The sequence below is a fragment of the Ylistrum balloti genome, unplaced genomic scaffold (assembly GCF_031769215.1).
Source record: "Ylistrum balloti isolate Yb309-2 unplaced genomic scaffold, AGI_CSIRO_Ybal_v1 Utg369676, whole genome shotgun sequence".
NCBI lineage: Eukaryota > Metazoa > Mollusca > Bivalvia > Pectinida > Pectinidae > Ylistrum > Ylistrum balloti.
In genome coordinates this window covers 610,048-634,636 of record NW_026781919.1, presented here as the reverse complement: position 1 = coordinate 634,636, position 24,589 = coordinate 610,048, and the positions used below count along the sequence as shown (strand labels likewise).

Below are 24,589 nucleotides of genomic sequence, written 5' to 3'. Positions count from 1 at the left end.
AGGAATTGGGCATCAACAGTAACCATGGTAATACTTCAGGGATTGGGCATGAACAGTAAACATGGTAACACTTCAGGGATTGGGCATCAACTGTAACCATGGTAACACTTCAGGGATTGGGCATCAACAGTAACCATGGTAATACTTCAGGGATTGGGCATCAACAGTAACCATGGTAACACTTCAGGGATTGGGCATCAACAGTAACCATGGTAACACTTCAGGGATTGGGCATCAACAGTAACCAAGGTATTACTTCAGGAATTGGGCATCAACAGTAACTATGGTAACACTTCACTCATCAGGAATTAATAGTAACCATGGTAACACTTCAGGGATTGGGCATCAACAGTAACCATGGTAACACTTCAGGGATTGGGTATCAAACAGTTACCATGGTAACACTATAGCTGTCAGTAAATTTTAGATTCTGTAACTACAACACAATGTCCTATGAGGAATGATTGATGGCGACTAAATAAACATAACAGTGAGATAGGGTGTAATCTATACATTGAATTGTACTGTATATCTGTCATCCTAAATTCTTGTTGTCGCTACTTTATATCTCCAGCTATTTAAGGCTTAAAGTTTCCAATTTCTAAGGAATTTATTGACCTTTCCTCAATCAAAATGACCCCAATTAGGTCTGAGAGTCATTTTGGTGCAGGTACAGGAACCAAGACTTTAATTGTAGGGATCTTAAATTAAGTTTTCTAACATTTATAGAGAGATTTGTATACATAAACACAGCTATAAAATATCATATGATGTTGATACAGAATTTATTTGTTAATTTGACTCCTGTTACATAATCAGATAATGTGTGTCTACCATTGTCACTTTTCTCAATTTCTGTGCAGGTGGTAGTGAAGAAAAAAGACATGAAATTCATTTGTCTACGAAAATAACAATTTCAGTTCTATTTACAAACCAAGTAGGTAACAAACATTTCTGTATAATTTGGGATGGTGAAATTTTACGCTCTGTGAAAACGTTTATGATGATATGTATATGTCACTACCCTATAATTACAGAAGACTGCAGTGTGTCAGGTGGTTTATCTGATACTTAATAGAATGAAGAGAAATATTCAGTTAACTAGGTTGCAGAGAAGATACATTATACACACATGCCTGTTTTAACCTTGACCTGTGACCTTTTTTACACTCCCTGGTTACAACCTTCTAGTAGTATAATGATGTTGTCGTCAATTGTTGACAAGAAACACTCTCTATATCTACTCCTCTGCCGGGTCTACTTGACATATTGAAGACATCCATGGTTAGTTTCTGTTTCTGAATGGATTAAAAATTTTCAAAAATATATCTGAAATGCTGCAGTTAGAAATTATAGCTAACTTGTTGTGGGCATCACCATCATCGCTCTACAGTATTACAATACCAAACAGTAGACCCAGTGCTGTGATAAATAGCTACAACTTATGTATAACTTAACATTTTTTGTTAACTTGAATGAATAACTTGAAGTAACTATGAAGAAAACACCAACTCCAGTTTGCCTGGAAAGTTATAACCGTTTCAAGTCTCAGCATAATGACCATTTATTTCTTCTTTGGAAACTATTTCATTTTACTTTTTTTATAGCCTATCTGCTAAGTTTGATTATTAGGATTTTCCCAGATGATAACGAAATTAATCTGAATTGTCTAGTCCTTTAAAGTCTTAAGTGAAACATCTTTACATAAAACTGACAAGAGCTGTTCATTTTAACACAGAGTTGTGAGACAGACAGCAAGCCTTTAATCACACTGGTCCAGTCTGGGTCACAGTGCCAGATTGTAGGTCAGGGTCAATAATATGTTTACCTATAGAGAACAGTGACATTGGTTCAGTCCGGGTCACAGTATCCAGATTGTAGGTCAAGAGTCACAAATATGTTTACTTAGAGGGAATGTTTACACTAGTCCAGTCTGAGTCACAGTATCCAGATTGTACGTCAGGGTCAATAATATGTTTACCTAGAGAGAACAGTGACATTGGTCCAGTCCGGGTCACAGTATCCAGATTGTAGGTCAAGAGTCATAAATATGTTTACTTAGAGGAAATTGTGATACAGGTCCAGTCTGGGTCACAGTGTCCAGATTGAAGATCAGAGTCACAAATATGTTTATCTAGAGGAAATTGTGATACAGGTCCAGTCTGGGTCACAGTGTCCAGATTGAAGGTCAGAGTCACAAAAACGTTTACCACGAGAAAATTGTGGCACAGAATAATGCAGGCTTTAAAGAATATAAATGAAGGAAAACTTACATTGAACACAAAAAACTTCTAGTTAGGTATCCCGTTTGGGATTTATATAAATATCTATTTTTATATAAATATCAATAAGAAGGCTATTTCTTAAAAGCCAGGTAAGATTTTAAGGAAATCTGATGCCACTAGAAATCATTTGTGAAACATTTTAGATGAAACTATTCTGGCTTCTTGGAAACTACACTACATCATATCACAACAACATCTACATGTATATATCTACAACTTTATTTTATATAGATATCTATCTGAAGAAAATTTCATGCCTAACAATCCTGAATAAATATTTTGTAAATGACTTTAATAAACTGAATAATGAAAAAAAATTGTACATAGTAACGGCACGATTTCTATTTTTTTTAATTTTCATTGCAAAAAAAGGAAAGTTTCAAATACTCTTTTATTGAGGAGATGAAACATGACTCGCCATAATAATATTCAATTTCATAAAACGAAAAACTCTCGGTAATGCTGCAACCTCCTGTAAATATATATCTATTAGTATAACTGCGGAACGCCAATTGATCTGTCAGTCTAATACCATAATTCTTTGTATTTTTTTTCTCTCCAATACATCCCATTAAATCCAGTTCAATTAGGAATTGAGGAATCAGGCTGTGTATCTCCTTCTACTGAAATCATTTTGATTAAGAAGTGTGGATAAACGCCCTGTAGAGAAACATCAAATACCACTGTCATAATTAATTTCAGCAATATAGAATTGCTAATATGTTCAAACATACGAGGACATACGCCCCTAAAAATCTATTACCTGGGTTATATAAATCTGCAATTGACATCATAATCGATGTAAAATTTTAATATATGTATCAAGCGCCTATCACTCCATATCAAACGGTGACATTATAATCATCTTCACTACTGGCACAAAACGTAATAGTTTTAGCGTATATATGGAACATCTTCTTAACAACCACGACAAGAATGATCTCTTGTTAAGGAATAGATGGAGGGATATGATAAGAATGTCACACTACTTTGTGAAAATATCCCCCTTTAATCACTACACATCACCTTGACAGAAGAACCAGTGTCGATTAATATCCTTTCAGCAGACAACAGGGCAGACTAGGGTCTTGTATTTATAGGACAAATTTCAGGTTTTATTAAGGCAAAATGGGTTCTCTTTCAAAATACAGAGCCATGTATGGATGGGAATCACCCCCGGGGCAGGAAAAAAAGCATACAAGTTTATCATAAGGGGCATCAAATTTCTTATCTAGTAATGAGAGTTATACACTTAGCTTTATCATCTCCAGTTTTTTTCACCTGTGGACAATCACAAGAGATATGATATTAAATAATGCTGACCTATTCTGTGGGCGTCGACCGAGAATATTTACACAAACTAGAATTAAGGTAGATCATATTCACATTAAATACATACCCACCGCAATGGCTGAGACTCATCGTTCAGACAAATATTTGTCAGAAAAAATAATTTATTTTCCTATTTGCTTTTCACCACTAATAACTATCATTATGTTTGAAATGCTTTGAAGATTTTCAAATCAGAATAACAGCCAACATGTAATTGGACCTGGAAAGTCTTAACTTTTCAGAGTTTAGAGACCGATCTGTACAACATGTCAATGATTACCTGAGAAAAATGAGAGGACTAGGTAAGGAATAGACACTAGGTTACGTAGTCCAAGTACTGGAATAGTACAATTGACCATTACAGGTTCAGAAGTCAGAAATCAACGCTTTGTTACATAGTCGGAGTACTAATATAGAACATCTGACCATTACAGGTCCCTAACTCATGTGTTCATCATTTGATCGAAAACAAAACAGACAGGATTTGTTTACATTACAGAAGGTCAAAGTTAAGAAAAGTTTATCTTGTATCGCTACAGAATATTTTTAACTGACTGAATAAAAACATGAGATATTATATAATTGATATATTATGTAAACAACATCACAACAGACAGTATTTACTTTCTAAAATAACAGATAATATTTATCGTGTGTTTAAACTATTTATCTAATCTCCAGTAGATATATAAAAACAAACACACTGACCTCTAATCCTATACTGATCCCATACAATATCTATGTCCATGAAATCTACACACACCAGTAATTTGTTTACAAACGTCCATTTCTCTTTACAATGATACTACCACGTTTGATAAGTAATCAAATCAATTTATTTACATCACAAACTTTTTTTTCAGTAAATATACATTATAATGGTATGTACTGCCACCATTTATAAGTTATCATATCAATTAATTATACAAAGCAAATTATGTATACTATGTCTGGACTCTGTAGGTAACACAGTGTTGACAAGTTTATGGCAAAATGACTTGTATATAAAAAAAAGGGTGATAACTCTGCATATCATGATCAGAGGGGTACACTATATCGCTATATACTCACAAGTCAGATTTGGTAGTTAAGGCAAAGAAGGAGATTCTTTAGAGACAAAGACTGACAGGATTCTAACCTACAAGTCCCTCCTCCCACCTTAACACCACCAGAATTTACTGTTAGCTGATGTCTTACTTTACAAATAATGTAAAAACAGGTTATTTTGATGAATAGCAAAACCTGAGTTTCACATTAAAATAGCAGAGCAATTTCACAATATAGACCTACAACCATTACATGGGAAAAAATGAACGGATATCAATGACACAAATGTCCTGCCAGCAATATGCCATATTTTTTACCCGAACATATCATTCATCTGCAAATTATCATTTGTCAAATTCAAAAGTTCGGAATATCATCGGCATAAAATTGCCTCCTGAGAAAATATCGAAGGTTTTTGGTTTCATAAGATTTGCAACCTGTCAGATTGAATGGAATTTTAAGGTCACTTTTGAACAAAGAATTTTGACTTTTTAAGAATTCCCTAATGAGGAAAGTTGGCTTATGAGTTGACCCCCCCTGGTACCAAGGGCCCATTAGGCTAGGGGCTGGATAATTATGGCAATATTCTTCATATTGTACTGCCAAAGATCTCTGACTGCATATACTAATGATGTTAGCCATCACATAGTCTATTCAATCACAATTCCCCCCAAAATGGCCTTATGTTGTTAGTACAATAATCAAACATGTTATCAAATTACCTGTAATTACATCTGGGAGCCTTGAATTGCTTGTTAAACAGAAATTACTCAAGTGTGAACGAAACAACAATGAATATCTTAAACAACTCTGACTTGTATATTTCTTAACATTGTTCACTATGAATTAGCATTTTTTTTTTGAAAAGTCATACTATGTTTTTTTTTTTAAATACTGTATTACAAAAATAATTTTAAAACTTCCTATTGCAGGTCTTTTTCGTTTATTTTTGAAGTAGAAATTGCCTTTCTCTACATTATGACTTATCTTTCCTAAACCATTTTCCATTTTAGAAATTCATTATATTCACTGGATCATGTGAAGAATTGTTTGTAATCACATAATATCATTCTTTAAAATTCAAATTCAAATGAAAATCTGAAAGAAATGGCGGGTATATGTATCATTCAGTTTGGCTCTTTCTTTTAGTTAATGTTGATATTATGTAAGATATAAAAAAAATATATACATTTTCACCAAGTCTTGTATGAAAACATAAATGATGGGTTCTGTGCTTCAAAAGGATAGGTTCACAGACTTGGATAAGACGAACAAGTGTGTGATACATTTATAAATACGCCCAATAACATGTCAATTTACATAGGCCATCAAAAAAATTTTGAACGATCGGCAGATTTTCAGATGATATTGTTTATTACTGTGATCAGAGTGGTATAGATGCCATGATTGTGATAACGGGTCTTTCCTGGCTACCTGGTCGACACCCGAAAATATAAATCCCGACCAGACGACTCGACATCTTTACCCACCAGATAATCATATGCACATTTTAAAATCCCGCCCAGAACTGGAGGTATCATGATTTGTCAACTTAAAAAAAAAAATTTGATCATAATGTTTTTCAAATTCTCGAATTTCAAAACTCTGTTTTAAAATGACCTGATAATGAAAGTTTGCCTTCAGCGATTTGGAATAAAAGTTAAATTATGGTTCAGTTAACACTGCAAAAAAACATCTGTTTCATCAAACATCAAACTAGTTTAATATACACAAACAAATGAAACTGATCAACATTAAAAATAAATTTTAAGAGTTTATAACTAAATTCTGTAACAATCTTTGTTTATGTAAAACATGTATTTAAAAAAAAACATTTTAAAATCTTTATTAGCATGTGTACTGAATCATAAATGTTCATTTGTACTGCTTGTGATGTTTCCGTGCCCGAGGCAAAAGTTCAAATATGATATTCAACGTTGATCTGTACTTTTTATAAACTTAAATTCCATAAATAATTGATAAAGTCAGTAAATAGTGAATTTTTGTGATCCTTACACATTAATGGGAGAGGTTGCTTCAGAGTCTGTCTTTGTTCTGTAATGGGTCAAAGGTGTAAATCAAACGGTAAATACCCGCAGCTAAAGGCTAATGTTGTTTATCATGATGCTCAAATCGTAATGTACTTCTTTAAATCAACAATCTAGTAGATTTGGGTCATTGATTTCTTAAGAATATTTTCTTGAAAATAAAAACAATAATTTTTTTAGGGAAAAATATATGAATTTTCAAAACATAACCATATTTTTTATGAGAAAAAGGGTGTGAAAAAAAAAATCATTCTCGACTAATAGCTGAAATATCATATAAACTTTCAATACAGAGAGCTTCTATTACTCTTCTAATTTTTTAAATAAATTGTTAAAAAATATCAGTATTTCAATTTTGGAATCAATATTAAAAAGAAATGAAATGAAATATCAAAACAAGTCTGTGGCAATGAAACTATAGATTTACACCAGTCATTAACCATGTGGACTTGGACATGTCACACCTTTTGTCCAGCACAAAATGCATTTGATATTCCAGCCAAAGTCACATGTCTCAATGCTCTTAAGAACACATAACCTATCTAATTTGAATAAATAAAAAATAAATCATGATTAAATTTGGAGGACTAAAAGTAGAGATTATCTGTGGCCAAAAATATCTGATATCAATATTGTATCAATACAAAATCTAATACAGCAAAAAAGAAAATCTGACAACGGACACAGACGGTTTTTGAAAGTCTATAAAAAGCAAGCTTTGATCCAAACATTAACTGAAAATTAAGAAAAAAAACCCCCATCAAACAGTAGCCAATACATCAGTCTCTAGTCTCAATAGTTTCACAAAGGCACAAAGCTCTTCATAAAAGCAGGATGCTGTCTCCTCACACACATGTAGAGAATCCAAATATCAATGTATGTTCTAGTGCTATAAAGCAAACTAATGACTTGTGGAAAATAGAGGGCAGTGTTTTCATGAATGAGTTCACATTGCTATATAGTTGGCATAAAAATAGGATATTACAACGACGGGGTGTCCTTTTTGACAAAATCCGATCGACAGATTTTTTAAGAGAGGACAGACACTGAAATTAAGTCGTCTGTTAAGTATGGTACTAATCCCTAAATGGGAATCCTACAAAAGGATGAACAGCTTTCCCTGATTTCTTATAGAGGTTTTAAAGACATTCACAAAATACAAACAGCTTAAAAAAAAAAAAAAAAAGAAAAGAAAATAAAAAAAATCTAATATTTGAAAATCTCTATTTTTATCACAGTAAATAAATGTCTCGAAACATGTGTACAGAAATATATTCTAAAGATTTTCAAATCATTTGAATTAATGAAAGAAAAAAAAAAAAAGATAAAAGTCACTGACACATGTTTCTAGATAACAATTTAAAGCTAACAATGCACCAATGTTTTTGAGTGAAATGGTGAATGAAAGTAGAATATTTGTGGTTTAACAGAAGGACAAGTTATCCTTATGATAAAGAATGAGATCTCCTGGATTTACTTGAAGACCACAAAACCCATTCAGTATAATTGACGCACACAGCGAGATCGTATAGAATTCTAGTTCTGAGCACGGGGCAGCCATGCAGCTTCCACCATGCATAAAATGGGATATCCACTGATTGTCAACAGTTCAACAGAATGAACATCACCTTAATATTAGATATTCAGTGTGCTTAATCGGGTGGAGTTTATCTTAAATAGTACAGAATAGGACAGCCTATATCTGCTTGTGATTTATCTCAAAATTGAACCCTCAGTTCGTCGTTTTCGTCGTTTTTCGATGCAGACCAGGCCACCTATAATGAAGCGAGTGTTCATGGCTTGTCTGTAGCGTACAAAACCTCTAACAAAGCACACATCATAACAGTTTCATCCACAGACCTGAAAGACCAGTCATTTTTCCAGTATTTACATTGTATTTGGACAAATGATGCTTCCAAAGTGACCATGCTGTCCCATTATACCACTGTTTCATGGCTAACTGATGTACACTAAGGTTACAGACCCTTCTCTTTTCGATTTGGAGATCTTATATGCAGAGAAATGATCCGAAATGATTGCAGATGAGAATACATATAGATTCAGTCTGCTGTGATATCGTTGGCAATGATTAGATTGAGATTTGTTTCCCATCTTTGTCATGAGAATGTTTGTATTTTATGGACAACTATATGTATCAGCGTGGACTTTTAGGTATGATTAAGGCCATTGTATCAGAAGACACACCTATTTTACAAACTGTATTTCCCAAAATCAGCACCCATGCTTTTTTTAGCGGTAGAGAAAAGATAAACCTGACTATGAAGCAAAAGAAATATGAAGCAACACACAGACATCAGAAAATAACTGAAACATTCACATCGATATTGTCTATTTGTAAGGTAGAGTTACCTGCTCTTGTAAGCAAGCATTGATTGTTGAGTCATTAGTTTGTGTGACAAAATCACATGGTATCTCACAAATATGTGACGTTATTCTCATAAACAAATGACACAAGATTCAATACTTGCTCACAAGAGCAGATAACTCTGCATAACGAAAAGACATTATGTAACTGTGTATGTCTTTTACAGTGGTGTCAATAGTCATATAAACAGCATGCATACAGCCTTAAGTGAGGCCATGAAAAAATTTCTGTCATGTTGCTGGAATAATTTTGATTGGTTCATTCGCTGGATTAATCTGAATCCTCAAAATTTCTTTGACGATCTGGACAATTCAGAATTCAGTCATCCTGGAAAATGATTGACCATGTTTCAGTTGCCAGTAAAGTGAACTTATGATATAAAGAAACTGCAATACCAAAATGATTTATTTCATCTTCAAGCCAATTCATTTTAAACCTTGGATCAACGGATTTGAAATTCCAGCTTATAGAATGATCAATATACTGTCCTTTAAATGTATTTTGAGTAGTATGTGAGGCATTTATGAAGTATAACAAGCATTATTTGTTTTACAACAATAGCACAACAAGTTATTTAAACTTTTACTAATTACTGTTATTGGCCTGAATGAAAGTGTGCACACAAACCATCTGTAGTTACTAAAACCTATGAAGAGTCAAACCTGACAGATGTCTCGAGAGAACAGCAGAGATTATGCCAAATACTGTCATGCATCAATAAAATTGTTCAATTATCTTCTCATTTTGAGTTATTTTATGGTCAACTTTGCAGTTTCATATTACCTACAAGTCAAGGTTACAGATATTTACTTCTGAAATTAAATCAACTATATCAAAAAGTCAAATGATTTATGACAAATTGAAAGGAAGAGATTTATATGAATTTTTAAATATTGTTTTCTGACTCATTTTGGTATGATTTCCTGAATAATTCTCATTATATCTCCTACAATGAATTCAAGGAAAAATCATTTTAAAGTCAGAAATACCTTCAGTTTATTAATGTACATTCTAAAACCTTTTCATAAAAAGTGATTGGATCGGAAATCAATACATTCAAATTGTAATTCAAGTTGAAATTGGAAATTTTAGAATTGAATAAGAGATATACATGATTAGAATAGATTTCAACAGTGAGCTATGTGTCAAGAAGATCCTGGTAAATAATATAAAGAATAATATAAATCTAACAAGAATTATTAAAATCATAATCAAAGTTCTATTCAACACATGTTTACAAGATAAACTTTGTCATCAGAAATATTTAAATGAAATTCTTCAATTGATAAAGAAAATCATTGCCTAATGTGTAAGTCCAGTAATAAGCTTAAAATTTTCAATACTTTCAATACAAGCTATTAATCAATTAGAAAAACTGAAGTTTAAACTCAAAAATATGATGTAATACTTTTTTTGGTTCACTTATCAGCATGAACTTCTGATCAGCATAAATTCTCCAAGAACTTCAATCAAAATTGACATACTAATAATTACTATTCTCAAAATTGTACATCAGTGACAGGTGACTTTTAAAAGAATTCCTTAATTGCCAAGACTCAGGTGAGGCCTTCAGAGCCAGGCACATATTTCCACGGCCAGTCAGAGTGACTAAATATCGCACTCTAAGCATCCATTCAGAAATACTTCAGTTCAGTGAAGAATTTCTCTCTTGACTATTCTAAGCTTGCTTAATTAAACACCGGGCCAAAAAAAAAAGTACAAAATAAATTTGATCTTTTTTTTTTTTAAAATAATTGAAAAATGTCTTTTTTTGGCTGTCTGTGTTTTAAACTGGTTAATTTGAAATCCAATTCCACAAACTTGTGAAGTCAATCAATAAAATAAGATGAAATTTGACTACAATGAAACATTACATTTAAGTGTTTAAAGCTAAGTAAACTTGAAGTACGTCAGGCAGGACTCTATATGTACTGTGTGACACTGCTGAGTGCACTGAGGACCTGATCTCCTCTGGTTATATTTCCACTTTAAAACTACATATCTTCCTTTGTACCTTTTCATTTCAATTACAACAGTCTTCATAAAGATGTTCATTTACCTAGTCTAACTATCGACCTACCCCTCCATTACCGTTTTCATTTTTTCTCTTGTTATACATTCCAATTGGTTACTGGGTTATAGGAAGACCCCGCGGGGATCAAGATTGTGACAATCCACCATTGAAACATTTGCTGAAGACACTTAACAAGATATATCCTATATTGGTAAGTTGAAAAGATTCACAGGAATTAAATCAACATAGAAAATGGACGGTTTTAATATTTATTTGCTATTTGTAAACTTCCTCAATGAATAAGTGAAATGCATCGGATTGGAATCTATGACAGATAGGGCACACAATTCTTTCTGCTCAAGCGATCACAACTTTAATGGGTGAAGTCATAGAGTTCAAATTTTGTCTCACCTCAAAATGTATGACAAACACTTCAGCAGAAAACAGAGAAGTTTTTCATACCCGAGTTACTGTATTAAATGAGGTAGCATTTTTCGAACTGTGAGTTGTGATAATTGTCACATCATAATGAATCAGTTAATTTTACTTTGCGTAATCAAAACTGAAATATTTAACTAAGATTAAGGGATGATAAGATTAAGATTTAGTTATACATGTAGGAAAGGAATTAATTAAACATTGATTTGCACCTAAAGGTTCTGTAACATAGGAAAGGAATTAACTAAACACTGATTCCCACCTAAAGGCTCTGTAACATCGGAAAGGATTTAATTAAACACTGATTCCCACCTAAAGGTCCTGTAACATAGGAAAGGAATTAACTAAACACTGATTCCCACCTAAAGGCTCTGTAACATCGGAAAGGATTTAATTAAACACTGACTCCCACCTAAAGGTTCTGTAACATAGGAAAGAATTAATCAAACACTGATTCCCACCTAAGGTCCTGTAACATAGGACGGAATTAATCAAACACTGATTCCCACCTAAAGGTCTTGTAACATAAGAAGGAATTAATCCAACACTGATTCCCACCTAAAGGTCCTGTAACATGGGAAAGGACTTAATCCAACATTGATTCCTACCTAAAAGTACTGTAATGTAGAGAAAGTATTGATTTACACATCCTAATGGTCCGGATTAGTAAGTGAGGCTCTATGTTACAGTGATTAAAAAAGTAAGATTTCAGTGAATCTTTTTGTGGAAAACTTTTCAGGGAAGACTTTGCTGAATAACTTTGTATTCGACTTGAAAGTTTAATAAGTTCATTTCTTTTCGTCTTCTGGTACCTACATGACAATCATGAACAAAAACACTGCCAGCATACTTATGTTCATCAGCGAGACTGAATGCCTAGCAATAGAAAAGTATATCAAAAAACTGTAACCAACAGACTGACCAAAAAACCAAAAGAAGAATTCGACTTTTAGCATGCATATGACAAAACTAAAGTTTTAAATCTCGATGACTTTTTGAGAAAAATTTTGCAAACTAAATAACACCTGTTTATTATGTGAAACCTAGTTTATTTTATCTTTCCAAACTTGTTTACAGACATGGAATTTGAAAACTTTCAAAAAATTATTTGAGAAGTCACCTATTTGTAAGAATTCGGACATAAAGAATAGTGAGTACATGTACAAAGAGATGACAGATAGATGTCAATTCTCCATGACAAGATCACAGATGAGATGAGATGATAATGGAATCTTGTTTCACCTGTGAGCAAAGGTGGACAATTGAGCAACAAAAAGAGAAAAGTGAGACAATATGTGTAGCTGTAACATACTCCTCTGGCAGGTGGTGACAGGTAAAAACAGCACAGGTATCACAGACAGCACAAACTACCCTCAAACTTTGTTCATTCTAATTATTCTACACATCTCCCACCAGCTTTTTGTTTGTTTGTTTTCTAATTAAGACAAGAGAAAAATAAAAAAGTATCATTTCTATTTTGACAAAATATAACAAAGTGGGACTTCTATAAAACAGAAACAAACACTCAGATGGAAAGCGATATTTTTAGTAGGGCAGTGAAAGCCAAAAGATTAACTGTGGTACATGTGATATGAAAGCTGAATACTTGATGTGGTTTGTTGGTTGGATCATCTTCACACATTGGCTACACTGTGGTCATATAACCACGAGACAAATGTCCTTCCATCTGACCACAGATACAATGATATATACAGGTAAGATATTGATATCAGTTAACACACTGACATGATCTATATCTCACCTATTATGTGGTCAAAACTTTTTTCCTATTAACTTTGAAATGATATCTGTGTATGTTATAACTCAGGTCACAGACAGGTGTGAACAGTAGTGTGGTCCTGTAATGATCTACTAAATCATCTTCAAAAGTAAAACTTGACGTCTTTTTATCATAAATAAAAACTTGACTTAAATGTGGATAGTCCTGTTTAAGCCCTCTAGGACTGTGTGTTGGTGTTTACTCTATCTATCGTCTGTCTTTGGAAAGATATACAATATAATCATACAGAAAAATCCACTCAGAATGACAGATCCTTAATATGTACATGTAGAATGTTCTTACAAAGATTTGTCCTTATATAGAAATGCCCAGTTCAAATGCTTGTTCCTATACAGAAATGTCTCATTAGAGTATCTGTCCATATATAGAAATGTTCAATCATAATGCCTGTCCTTATAAAGAAATGTTTTATCATAATGCCTGTCCTTATATAGAAATGTTCAATCATAATGTCTGTCCTTATATAGAAATATCCAATCATAATACATATTGCCTGTACATGTCCTTATACAGAAATGTTCAATCATAATGCCTGTCCATATATAGAAATGTTCAATCGTAATGCCTGTCCTTATACAGAAATATCCAATCATAATGTCTGTCCTTATATAGAAATATGTCCTTATATAGAAATATCCAATCATAATGTCTGTCCTTATATAGAAATATGTCCTTATATAGAAATATCCAATCATAATACATAATGCCTGTGTATGTCCTTATATAGAAATGTTCAATCATAATGTCTGTCCTTATATAGAAATGTTCAATCATAATGTCTGTCCTTATATAGAAATATCCAATCATAATACATAATGCCTGTACATGTCCTTATACAGAAATGTTCAATCATAATGCCTGTCCTTTTATGTCAAATTCTGATGTCTGTCCTTAAAAATCAAAATCCGATCATTTCTGTGCTTACACAAGATAGTTTCTTTCAATTGTTATTGTCCTCTTATAAAAATACATGTCCTGTCATTAAATGTCTGTCCTAATATGGACTAATTTCATTTGACAGTATTTGTATATATAATAACAAAGACATTTTTTGTAATACTGTCTGTTTCTTTAGATTTCATCAATATATTAACACTGACTGCTATAATCCTTACTGGGAGAAGGACTATGGAGGGGGACTATGGAGGGGGACTAAGTAGGGGGCTATGTAGGGGGACTATGTAGGGGGAATATGGAGGGGGACTAAGTAGGGGGCTATGTAGGGCGACTATGTAGGGGGACTATGTAGGGCGACTATGGAGGGGGACTAAGTAGGGGGCTATGTAGGGGGACTATGTAGGGGGATTATGGAGGGGGACTATGGAGGAGGACTATGGAGGGGGACTATGGAGGGGGCTATGTAGGGCGACTATGGAGGGGGGCTATGTAGGGCGGAGGGGGGGCTATGGGGCGACTATGGAGGGGGACTAAGTAGGGGGCTATGTAGGGGGACTATGTAGGGAGACTATGGAGGGGGACTATGGAGGTGGCTATGTAGGGCGACTATGTAGGGCGACTATGTAGGGGGACTATGGAGGGGGACTACGGAGGGGGCTATGTAGGGCGATTATGGAAGGGGGCTATGTAGGGCGACTATGGAGGGGGCTATGTAGGGCGACTATGGAAGGGGGCTATGTAGGGCGACTATGGAGGGGGACTATGTAGGGGGCTATGTAGGGCGACTATGGGGGGGGCTATGTAGGGGGACTATGGAGGGGGACTATGGGGGGCTATGTAGGGCGATGGAGGGGGACTATGTAGGGGGGCTATGGAGGGGGACTATGGAGGGGGACTAAGTAGGGGGCTATATAGGGGGACTATGTAGGGGGCTATGTAGGGCGACTATGGAGGGGGACTATGTAGGGGGCTATGTAGGGCGACTATGGAAGGGGACTAAGTAGGGGGCTATGTAGGGCGACTATGGAGGGGGACTATGTAGGGGGCTATGTAGGGCGACTATGGAGGGGGACTAAGTAGGGGGCTATGTAGGGCGACTATGGAGGGGGACTAAGTAGGGGGCTATGTAGGGCGACTATGGATGGGGACTATAGGGGGAGGGGGACTAAGTAGGGGGCTATGTAGGGGGACTATGGAGGGGGACTATGTAGGGGGACTATGGAGGGGGACTATGTAGGGGGACTATGGAGGGGGACTATGTATGGGGACTAAGGAGGGGGACAATGTAAGAGGCATATTGAGGTTGACTACGTAAGGGGATTATGAAGGGGGACTATGTAGGGGGACTATGGAGGGGGACAATGTAAGAGGACAATGTAGGGGGTCTATGGACAGGGACTCTGGAGGGGGACAATGTAAGAGGACAATGTAGGGGGTCTATGGACAGGGACTCTGGAGGGGGACAATGTAAGAGGACAATGTAGGGGGTCTATGGACAGGGACTCTGGAGGGGGACAATGTAAGAGGACAATGTAGGGGGTCTATGGACAGGGACTCTGGGGTACAGAGACAGAGGTCTAATACAGGAAGGGATATGTCTGTATATGACAGCTGGTGGACTAGGCTGGGGAGGTGAGTGTCAGATGTAGCCAGAGATTGAGTGAGACGTAGGACTATAGAAGGACTACTGAGGAGCCACATAGTCTTACAGCCTGCTACCTAGATTGTTGTTTAATGTAGCCAATCATCAGATAATCTACACTTCTTCTCTCCAGCGATGAAATAAAAAGCATGAAACTTTTTAGGACAGATTGCAATAGCTGTTAATAAAAAGATTATCATCATTATGATCAATTCTATATACACACTCACAAACTTACACAAACAAAAAATTATTTATTTCTGTGCACAAATCTTTAAAATGTCTTTATAAATGGTAGCAAACGCCAATAAATTATATCATATTCTCCTTAACATCAGCGGATCTGACATCCGTGCGACACAAATTACCTTCGTGGTGGCGATATCTTTGCCTTCATCCCATTCCTACAGGAAAGACCGTAGACATGACAGATTCACAGTATCATGAAGATAAAATAATTACCATAAAATCAGGCCAATGGAGCGGATAAAAAAAGGGTGAGAAAAATTCCCACAATTTTACATGTTAAAAAACTCCTTCCAAATGATACAAACAAGTGTTATAAATCTGTAGAAAACAAATGATTTCCTTCAAACTGGGCCAAATGAGAGATAAGTAAATATAAATGGAATGAAAGTCACTGATCTACCCTAAACTATCTTGATAAGTTTCAAATTGCACTTTGTGGAGATTCTTGACACATAACGTTACGTTAAAATGCGATTTGTAGTCTGTCATATGCCTGTCAGAATATCTAAATTTTCTTTCGTCTAAATCACTTATCTATAAACTAAAAAAAAAAATGCAACACCTACCTAATTCACCTATTAAGGTTATCGTAGTAATTTCTGGCTGAAAATCTGATTTTAGTGATGGGTTTCATATCTCATGTAATTAATCTGAAATGCACTCATCAGTTCCTAAAATTTCATCTCTTAAAAATACTTTTATCCAGGGATTTAAAAAGCAACCTTATGTTATGTTATGGGTGGCCTCTCCTGCCAGGCTGGTAGATATTTTTTTGAGGCAATACATGGTAGATCTGTTTGGAATTTCATTCACAAATCACAGGCACTTACTTGTACATCACGTGTAATTTTAAAGAGAATAAAAAATACAACAAGAATAGAAATGTCTTTAACATATCCTGCAGTTCATAAAAATGTCATTTCTTCTGAATCAGCCAATCCATATTACTTACCAGGGTAATCCTACGTAACAGGCCAGATATCTTTATCTGGCCTCTGACAGGGCAGTATGAAATGAAACCTTTTAGCACTGACTGTCCAGAAGATTACATTGTTCTATAAAACTACATTTTCCAAACAAATTAAATAAAAGGGAGAAAAAAAATTAACATGAGGCCCTTAGAGCTCTCTTGTTCTGCAGTTTCTGAGAAAACTGGTGAAAGAAAATAGACAAGAATTCTCATAATTTCAAAGTTAAACTGTTTTACAGTTGTTATCATAACAATCATAAGTTAATCTGAATTTCTATTTTCTACTTGATCACATCTAATCTATTTGACCTTAACATAAAGTAAAAGTCATTTGTTAAAATGAAGCCCTCCACCAAAATAACTTCATGGCAAAATTTTATAACACTAGGTACTTTCATATTTGATCTTTACACTTTTGACCTTTGCAACTTTGAAATAGGGTCAAAGTTTTCCATTTGAAATACTGAATTTTGAAAAGACTTCATTCTTGGATCCAGGTCCATCATCTGGTAACCCTCCAACTTGACAGAAGTTCATCAAACACTGCCCCCTCATTAAACCCCTTCAGTTTGACAGAAGTTCATCAAACACTGCCCCCTCATTATACCCCTCCAGCTTGACAGAAGTCCATTAAACACTGCCCCCTCATTAAACCCCTCCAGCTTGACAGAAGTCTATTAAACACTGCCCCCTCATTACACCCCTCCAGCTTGACAGAAGTCCATCAAACACTGCCCCTCATTAAACCCCTCCAGCTTGACAGAAGTCCATCAAACACTGCCCCCTCATTAAACCCCTCCACCTTGACAGAAGTCCATCAAACACTGTCCCCTCATTAAACCCCTCCAGCTTGACAGAAGTCCATTAAACACTGCCCACTCATTACACCCCTCCAGCATGACAGAAGTCCATAAATGTAGCAACCTTCTTGTACCCCTTTAGCTTGACAGTACTATGTCAAGCACAGCCCAATTTTTTACCTCTCCATGAGGACATATTTACAGCCCCTTAGTGTACCCCTAAAGCTTGTGAGTACTCTGCCAACATAGTCCTTTTTCTTGTAATCCTTTAGCTGGCGAGTACTATTGTCAACATAGTCCCCTTATTGTACCCCTTTAGCTGGCGAGTGCTCTTGTCAACATAGTCCTTGTATGGTACCCCTTAAGCTGGCAAGTGCTGTCAACATAGTCCCCATATTGTACCCCTTCAGCTGGTGAGTTCTCTTGTCAACATAGTGGCCTTATTGTACCCCTTTAGCTGTCGAGTACTCTTGTCAACATAGTCCTCGTATGGTACCCCTTAAGCTGGCAAGTGCTGTCAACATAGTCCCCATATTGTACCCCTTCAGCTGGCTAGTGCTGTCAACAAAGTCCCAATATTGTACCCCTTCAGCTGGCTAGTGCTGTCAACATGGTCCCCATATTGTACCCCTCCAGCTGGCTAGACCTGTCAACATAGTCCCCATATTGTACCCCTCCAGCTATTGTGACTCCCTTCCTTCCTATCCAACCTCATAACTAGACAGTGCTGTTAGTTCCTCACTAAGGGATGTTGAACTGTCAGAAATCATCCGTGTAGGTAACAGTCTGACATACAGTTAAAGGAACCCTGACAATTTTATAGACTACAGTATATACACAGTACAAGATATGATATCATTAGTTAGTCACTGTCACCTTTATGAACAGTAACTTGTAATGTGCCAAGCTGATTAAGGTAAAGACAGGGTTGTCTCCCTTGACTTTTTATACACTTTTAAGAGAACAGAAGCTAGGTGTGTTAGGGAACACAATATCTTAGTATCACAATAATATCTCCCTCCTCCCCGCCACTGGTGTAGACTAAAAGTGATCAAATTGATACTGATTATTATATCACAATAATGCTTCCCTCCTCTCCATCACATGACACTGTTTGGTCTGACTAATAGTCACATCTTTATGTTCTACTATTTCCAACAATTAAAGCTGTATGTTATTAGTGGCTACTATAAATCATGTAAAAAATCACTTTTTCATGGCGTACCAGACTTCCTACGTTAGTTGTGTTCGCGAAATCAACTTAATATACAAGTATTCTGTAACTCGAGGTTCTATGAATTTGTGGAATAAGAACATACAGAAAAATCAATGATCTTAGTGTAATATCACTTTGTTTCCAACATATTCCAACACCATCTTCCCAACTTCATGGAAAATTTTTATAACACTAGGTACTTTCATATTTCATGATCTTAACACATTTGACCCTTGCAACCTTGAAATAGGGTCAAAGTCATCCATGTGAAAACTGAATTTTGAAAAGACTTCATTTTTGACTCCAGGTTTCAAGATTTAAGCTTGTCTACATCTCAGTACCAAAAATTTTTCAATCCCTTCATTTTTTAGGAAGTTTCTTTTTTGAATAAAATGCTTAATTTGTTTTGGTTAGTATTTTGCTGTTGTTTGTCACCCCGTAAACAGTCTGGGTCATTCAAGGGCAGGATATCCTTGTAGTAGCTGGAGGCTACCTCACTAAATAACATACAGGAGGCCCATCACATGCTGTCCACAACAATCTGGGTAAAGTGTTTTGCCCAAGGACACCACCACATCAGCACAAAAACGGTCTATTACTCAGTTTTCTGAGAGACACAGACCACTATGGGGCGTGTTTACCTGAGGTTCAATTGGCCAATGCTCTAACTGACTGAGCTCTCAGAGCTTCCTTAAATAGTTAAAAAAGTTTTACAAATAATTCACATCCAAGTGGAAAGAAGAAATTTGATGTTTAGTTTATATATGTTCAATGACAAGCCTCCCTCCCCACCCCTCTCCAAAAAAAAAAAAAAAAAAATTGGAAGCTACTTATTTCTGATTAAAAATCTGTATAAATATCTAAACCACTTTAGTAAAACACATCGATTGAAATATTTTTTTATCTTAACATCACCCAAACCTGTATAAATCACAAATCTATTACAGCATATACAGGTATTACAACTGGTAGTTTTCCTTTTTCATAATTCAAATCAAGAATGTGAAAAATGTAATGCCGATTTTCTTTTCATTTACTCGGTTCCAGATATTATGTCATGACCATGCAAATTATGAATAAAGCCTGGTTCCCAACTGTGAGACAGTTTAAGAAATTAAACTGCTCACGACAAAATATCAAATTATTGATGGTTGAACCTAACACCCTCGTCATTGTGCCAATGCTAACCCAGTTCCAATTTATAGACCACCCAATAGTAACCACATAACCACATATTACCGGATTTAACCTGTTATAAACCCTGGGACCTCCCAATAGTTACCTCATAACCACATATTACCATATTTAACCTGTTATAAACCCTGGGACCTCCCAATAGTTACCACATAACCATCATATTACCGGATTTAACCTGTTATAAACCCTGGGACCTCCCAATAGTTACCACATAACCATCATATTACCAGATTTAACCTGTTATAAACCCTGGGACCTCCCAATAGTTACCTCATAACCACATATTACCATATTTAACCTGTTATAAACCCTGGGACCTCCCAATAATTACCACATAACCATCATATTACCAGATTTAACCTGTTATAAACCCTGGGACTAGATTTAACTTGTAAACCCCTGTGACACCCAGTAATTACCACATACCCATGTACATTTTACCAAATTTAATCTGTTGTAATTAGTAAAAACTGAAAACCAGAATTTTATTCTACTGGTATCTGACTTCACAAGCAGAAAAGCTTATATCAAAATATACGGCCATTAGCCACACAACATAATCAGAGGCAAAACTTGATACATCAGTAGCAAGAAAAGTTGCTAAGGGTTGCTGAGTTGGTAAGGAATCACTCCACGTTTTCTTTTCTGGTCTATAATCTGATTGCTATATTGTCACACTATCTTCAACCTCAGTGTACATAAGATTAAAGATGAAAAAGTCAGTTAATCCCTTACCATGTCATACACTACGAAGGCGAATGCTAGTTTGCTCCTCTCTGGAGACAAATGTCTGATGAATGTGACCATGTTGTCATCAAAATGTCACACTCGAATCTTCTACGGGTTGTGTTATAAGAATTTTTATTCTATTAACATTACAGATCTGAAGAAAATGTTCTGACAAATATTTCAGTGTTAGAACAGACAGTGAAGGAAGAAGACTTTCTGGCACTACCTTGCTGTAGTTTCATTTTAATCTAGAGATTTTTATTAAATTTTTTTGAAGGATCATGTCCACCATAAAACTGTTAAACTACAAAGCAGGTTACTTTTTGTTGGCTGAAATATTTTTGATTTAGACTTAAATGTTATATATACAACATGTGGATGGCACACGGTACAGAGTTACCAACTGTGGAGGAAGGGAAATAACTCTTGTTATCACTGAAACTCCTAGTGATGAGATGATAAAGTCTAAGGTCGCTTTCGTATAAAAGTTGAAACTGTTGGACTGGTTGAACTTGCAAGAATAATGCCAGGTACAGATCAACACCAAAGCTTGACTAGGGGATATTTAGCACATGCAGTTTGAGGAGTTCAGCCACGTCTGTCCAAAACTAGCTTGCTGAATATCATTTGTTTTCAAAATTTCAGCACAAAACAGGGTCCTGGTTCGTTCACATATTTTTGGAAACATTATGCTATTAAGTATACGTAAAATGGATTGTATCATATCATCAGTTTATTGTTTTATGCCTGACAGGAAATTCCAAAACCTTGCATTTTCAGCTTTACATATATCAGCTCCAACATCTGGTACAAGTGTGTTTGTGTATAGTGGAATAATTCCAGGACCACCTGTATGGTTTCAACTGAGTTATGCTAAAGAAGCCTAACATGGCACACTTAAAACTGACAAACAGTTTTCATATATTTTGTATGAGACAGAATAGATTTTGAGGTAAATTACTGATTAACTCAACAACATTCTTTCATAAATACCAGTGATTAATCAACAGAAGACAGAAGCCAAAAAGCAGTGGAATTCTTGTGATGAATTCAATTAATTAACAAACAAGATAATTTGGAAGGTATGTCTATTAATGTGCAGATATATGTTCATGAGACATTTGAAAAAATATAAAATGATTAATATATCTATTTCAAGCATAAATTCAAGTTATTTTCAAGCCACATCTGATCTGTACTACCCTGTTTTTATCTAATAAGAACACACTTGCTACTACATAGGAACAGATACATATTATGGCTTGTTTTCATGAACATTGCATAGTTCTTATGATCACACTATTGTTATTTAAATGAATGACTTTCAAATAAGTTAGAAAATATCCTTCCAATATAAATATATGGCTATGTAGTTTAACATGCATTCTAAACCAAATTTCACTGAAGATGCCAAAAAATTTCCCTTTTATTTGTGTTAATGTTTAACACAGCTGATCTTAAACTTTCAAAAAAAAAAAAAAAAAAAATAAGGATAGAAATAATAAAAAAAATTAAAATATGGCAGCTAATCTAGTGGAGTCAATTTATAAAATATTGACAAGTAAATCTACAGTCAAACAATCACATGTTTATCCTATAGATGAAGTTACTTCTGAATGTAATCCTTCGTAACCTACCATGCCCAGTGATGCTGTGAGTCTTGATGTTCTTCAGTCTTCTAAAGGCACTAACCCAGGTCCTTCCATCTGTTCCTCCATGTCATCCAAATCTGGGACCATGGCCTCAATCTGCTTCTTCTTCTGAATCTCCATTCCCTCTGTCACACAAGAAGAACAATCAAAGTTGAAAAATTGTAAAAATTCAAGAACCAGTATACATAGAACGGAATAATAAATTCTGTAATTTGTAAGCTTGAATTGTCCGTACAAAACTGAACAGTATTATTATTACCAGCTATCCTAGGAGTCAATATACTACAGAAGTATTAACATATAGACAAATCATTAGAAACCCCTTAAATGACAGCCTCACTCTGGTCAGTGAGTGAGTGCCTAGGCCATTCCCTCTACAATTTGACCAGTTGGACCAGGGTTTGCTGTTTATGAACTAAGGACAGTCCTACTGAATTTATTTTTCTTTTTGGTAACCCTCGACTAGGCCTTTAATGGCATCTAGTAATATTTGCAAGCCTTACCCAATTTGATCTGAAATATTACATTCAAAGTGCTGGAAAAATGGTTTCGTCCCCATAAACCAACACATATGTGTTAAGGGAGGTAATCCCAATAACATTCAATTCTGAACAGAATCGCATGCTTCAATGGAGCTAGCTGCTTCCTAATTCTTACCATCTGGTCGATTTTCCACCGGTAATCCAAGAGTAGGTAACTCCGACATTCCATTGGGATAAGACAGAGAATCTGCCTCTTTCCGTTTGTGTTTCTGTTTACCGAACTGACTACCAATCAATGTCTCTGTATCATCACTAGTGTCAATGTGTCCATTCTCCATCACAGTTTTACTTGTGGCCGAGATCTTGGTCTTCTTTTCCTTTCGCGGTGAAGGTGCCATATTCACTAAAACATAAACAAAGTAATGAAAAACACCTTGCCCCTGATGGGGTTCGAACTAGTGACCCTCAGTCTCTAGCCGCAGTAGCTAGACACTCTACCACTTGATGTACGGGAAATTCCTACTTGCAGTGGCTTGTAAGGTGACTTGTACAATCAAATTCCACAGTTAGACAACTGACAAACCTGTCATTCTTTCAATAACAAGTGATAAAATGACACTTCTAGTCATTTCTACTTTTCTTCTTTTCACTGTTAATAACTTCTGGGACAATGCTATTTATAGTGGAGCCAAATGATTAAATGTTAAACTTAACCTGAGTACTTAAGTATAAGTTACATGGGTAAAGTTTGTGTACATGCCCTTTACAAATCTGCCTCTCGTCAATCATTGTACAAGAGATGAAGTATGTTACTTGCCGTGTTGGGTACCGTGTCAACAAATAGCTCCCCATCCCCCATCCCCATCCCCCCACCTTCATCACCAACAAACCCTGCCCCATAGCTTATCATATGGGATATTTGATACACTACCAGCCGAGATTATATACATGCCCTTTACAAACCTGCCTCTCCTCAATCACCATATGAGTGATGAAACATGTTACTTGCTGTTTTTGGTATCTCCCGTCCCCCTCCTTCCCCGCCCCCTTTCTCCCCCGCCCCCTAGCTTGTCACACCAGAGATTTGATGTACTACCTGCTGTATTTGTAGGCATGCCCTCCACAAGTCTTGCACCCTTTCCTAACTTGTCACACATAAGAGCAATGTGTTTCTTGACTTTGTTGGTGTCCTCCGGCATTTGTAACGGCTGAGGATTTAAAGTCTGGTCTTTGGCAGACTTTGCTAACGTTGTACGAAGGAGGTGTGTCACGGATGCATCAACAGACTCCTCCCAGCCCTGAGGGGATAAAGTTTACAGATAAAAAGGATGCTGTGCAGAGTCAAACGTACTTACTATAAAGATTCTTGACATTAACTACTAGTAGATATATGTCTCCAAAACA

General features: G+C 35.6%; 1 protein-coding gene across 1 annotated transcript in view; it reads right to left on the bottom strand.

Annotated features, from left to right (window-relative positions):
• The window catches only part of LOC132563734 (protein PTHB1-like), a 45,915-nt gene that overhangs the window by 3,443 nt on the left and 17,883 nt on the right, over positions 1–24,589 (bottom strand). The window contains exons 20-22 of the mRNA XM_060228487.1: positions 24,282–24,483; positions 23,361–23,588; positions 22,689–22,828 (exon numbers count right to left, since the gene is read on the bottom strand). Of these exons, the coding sequence (XP_060084470.1) occupies positions 22,722–22,828; positions 23,361–23,588; positions 24,282–24,483 (537 nt within the window). The 3' untranslated portion in view covers positions 22,689–22,721. The remainder of the gene's footprint in view (positions 1–22,688; positions 22,829–23,360; positions 23,589–24,281; positions 24,484–24,589) is intronic.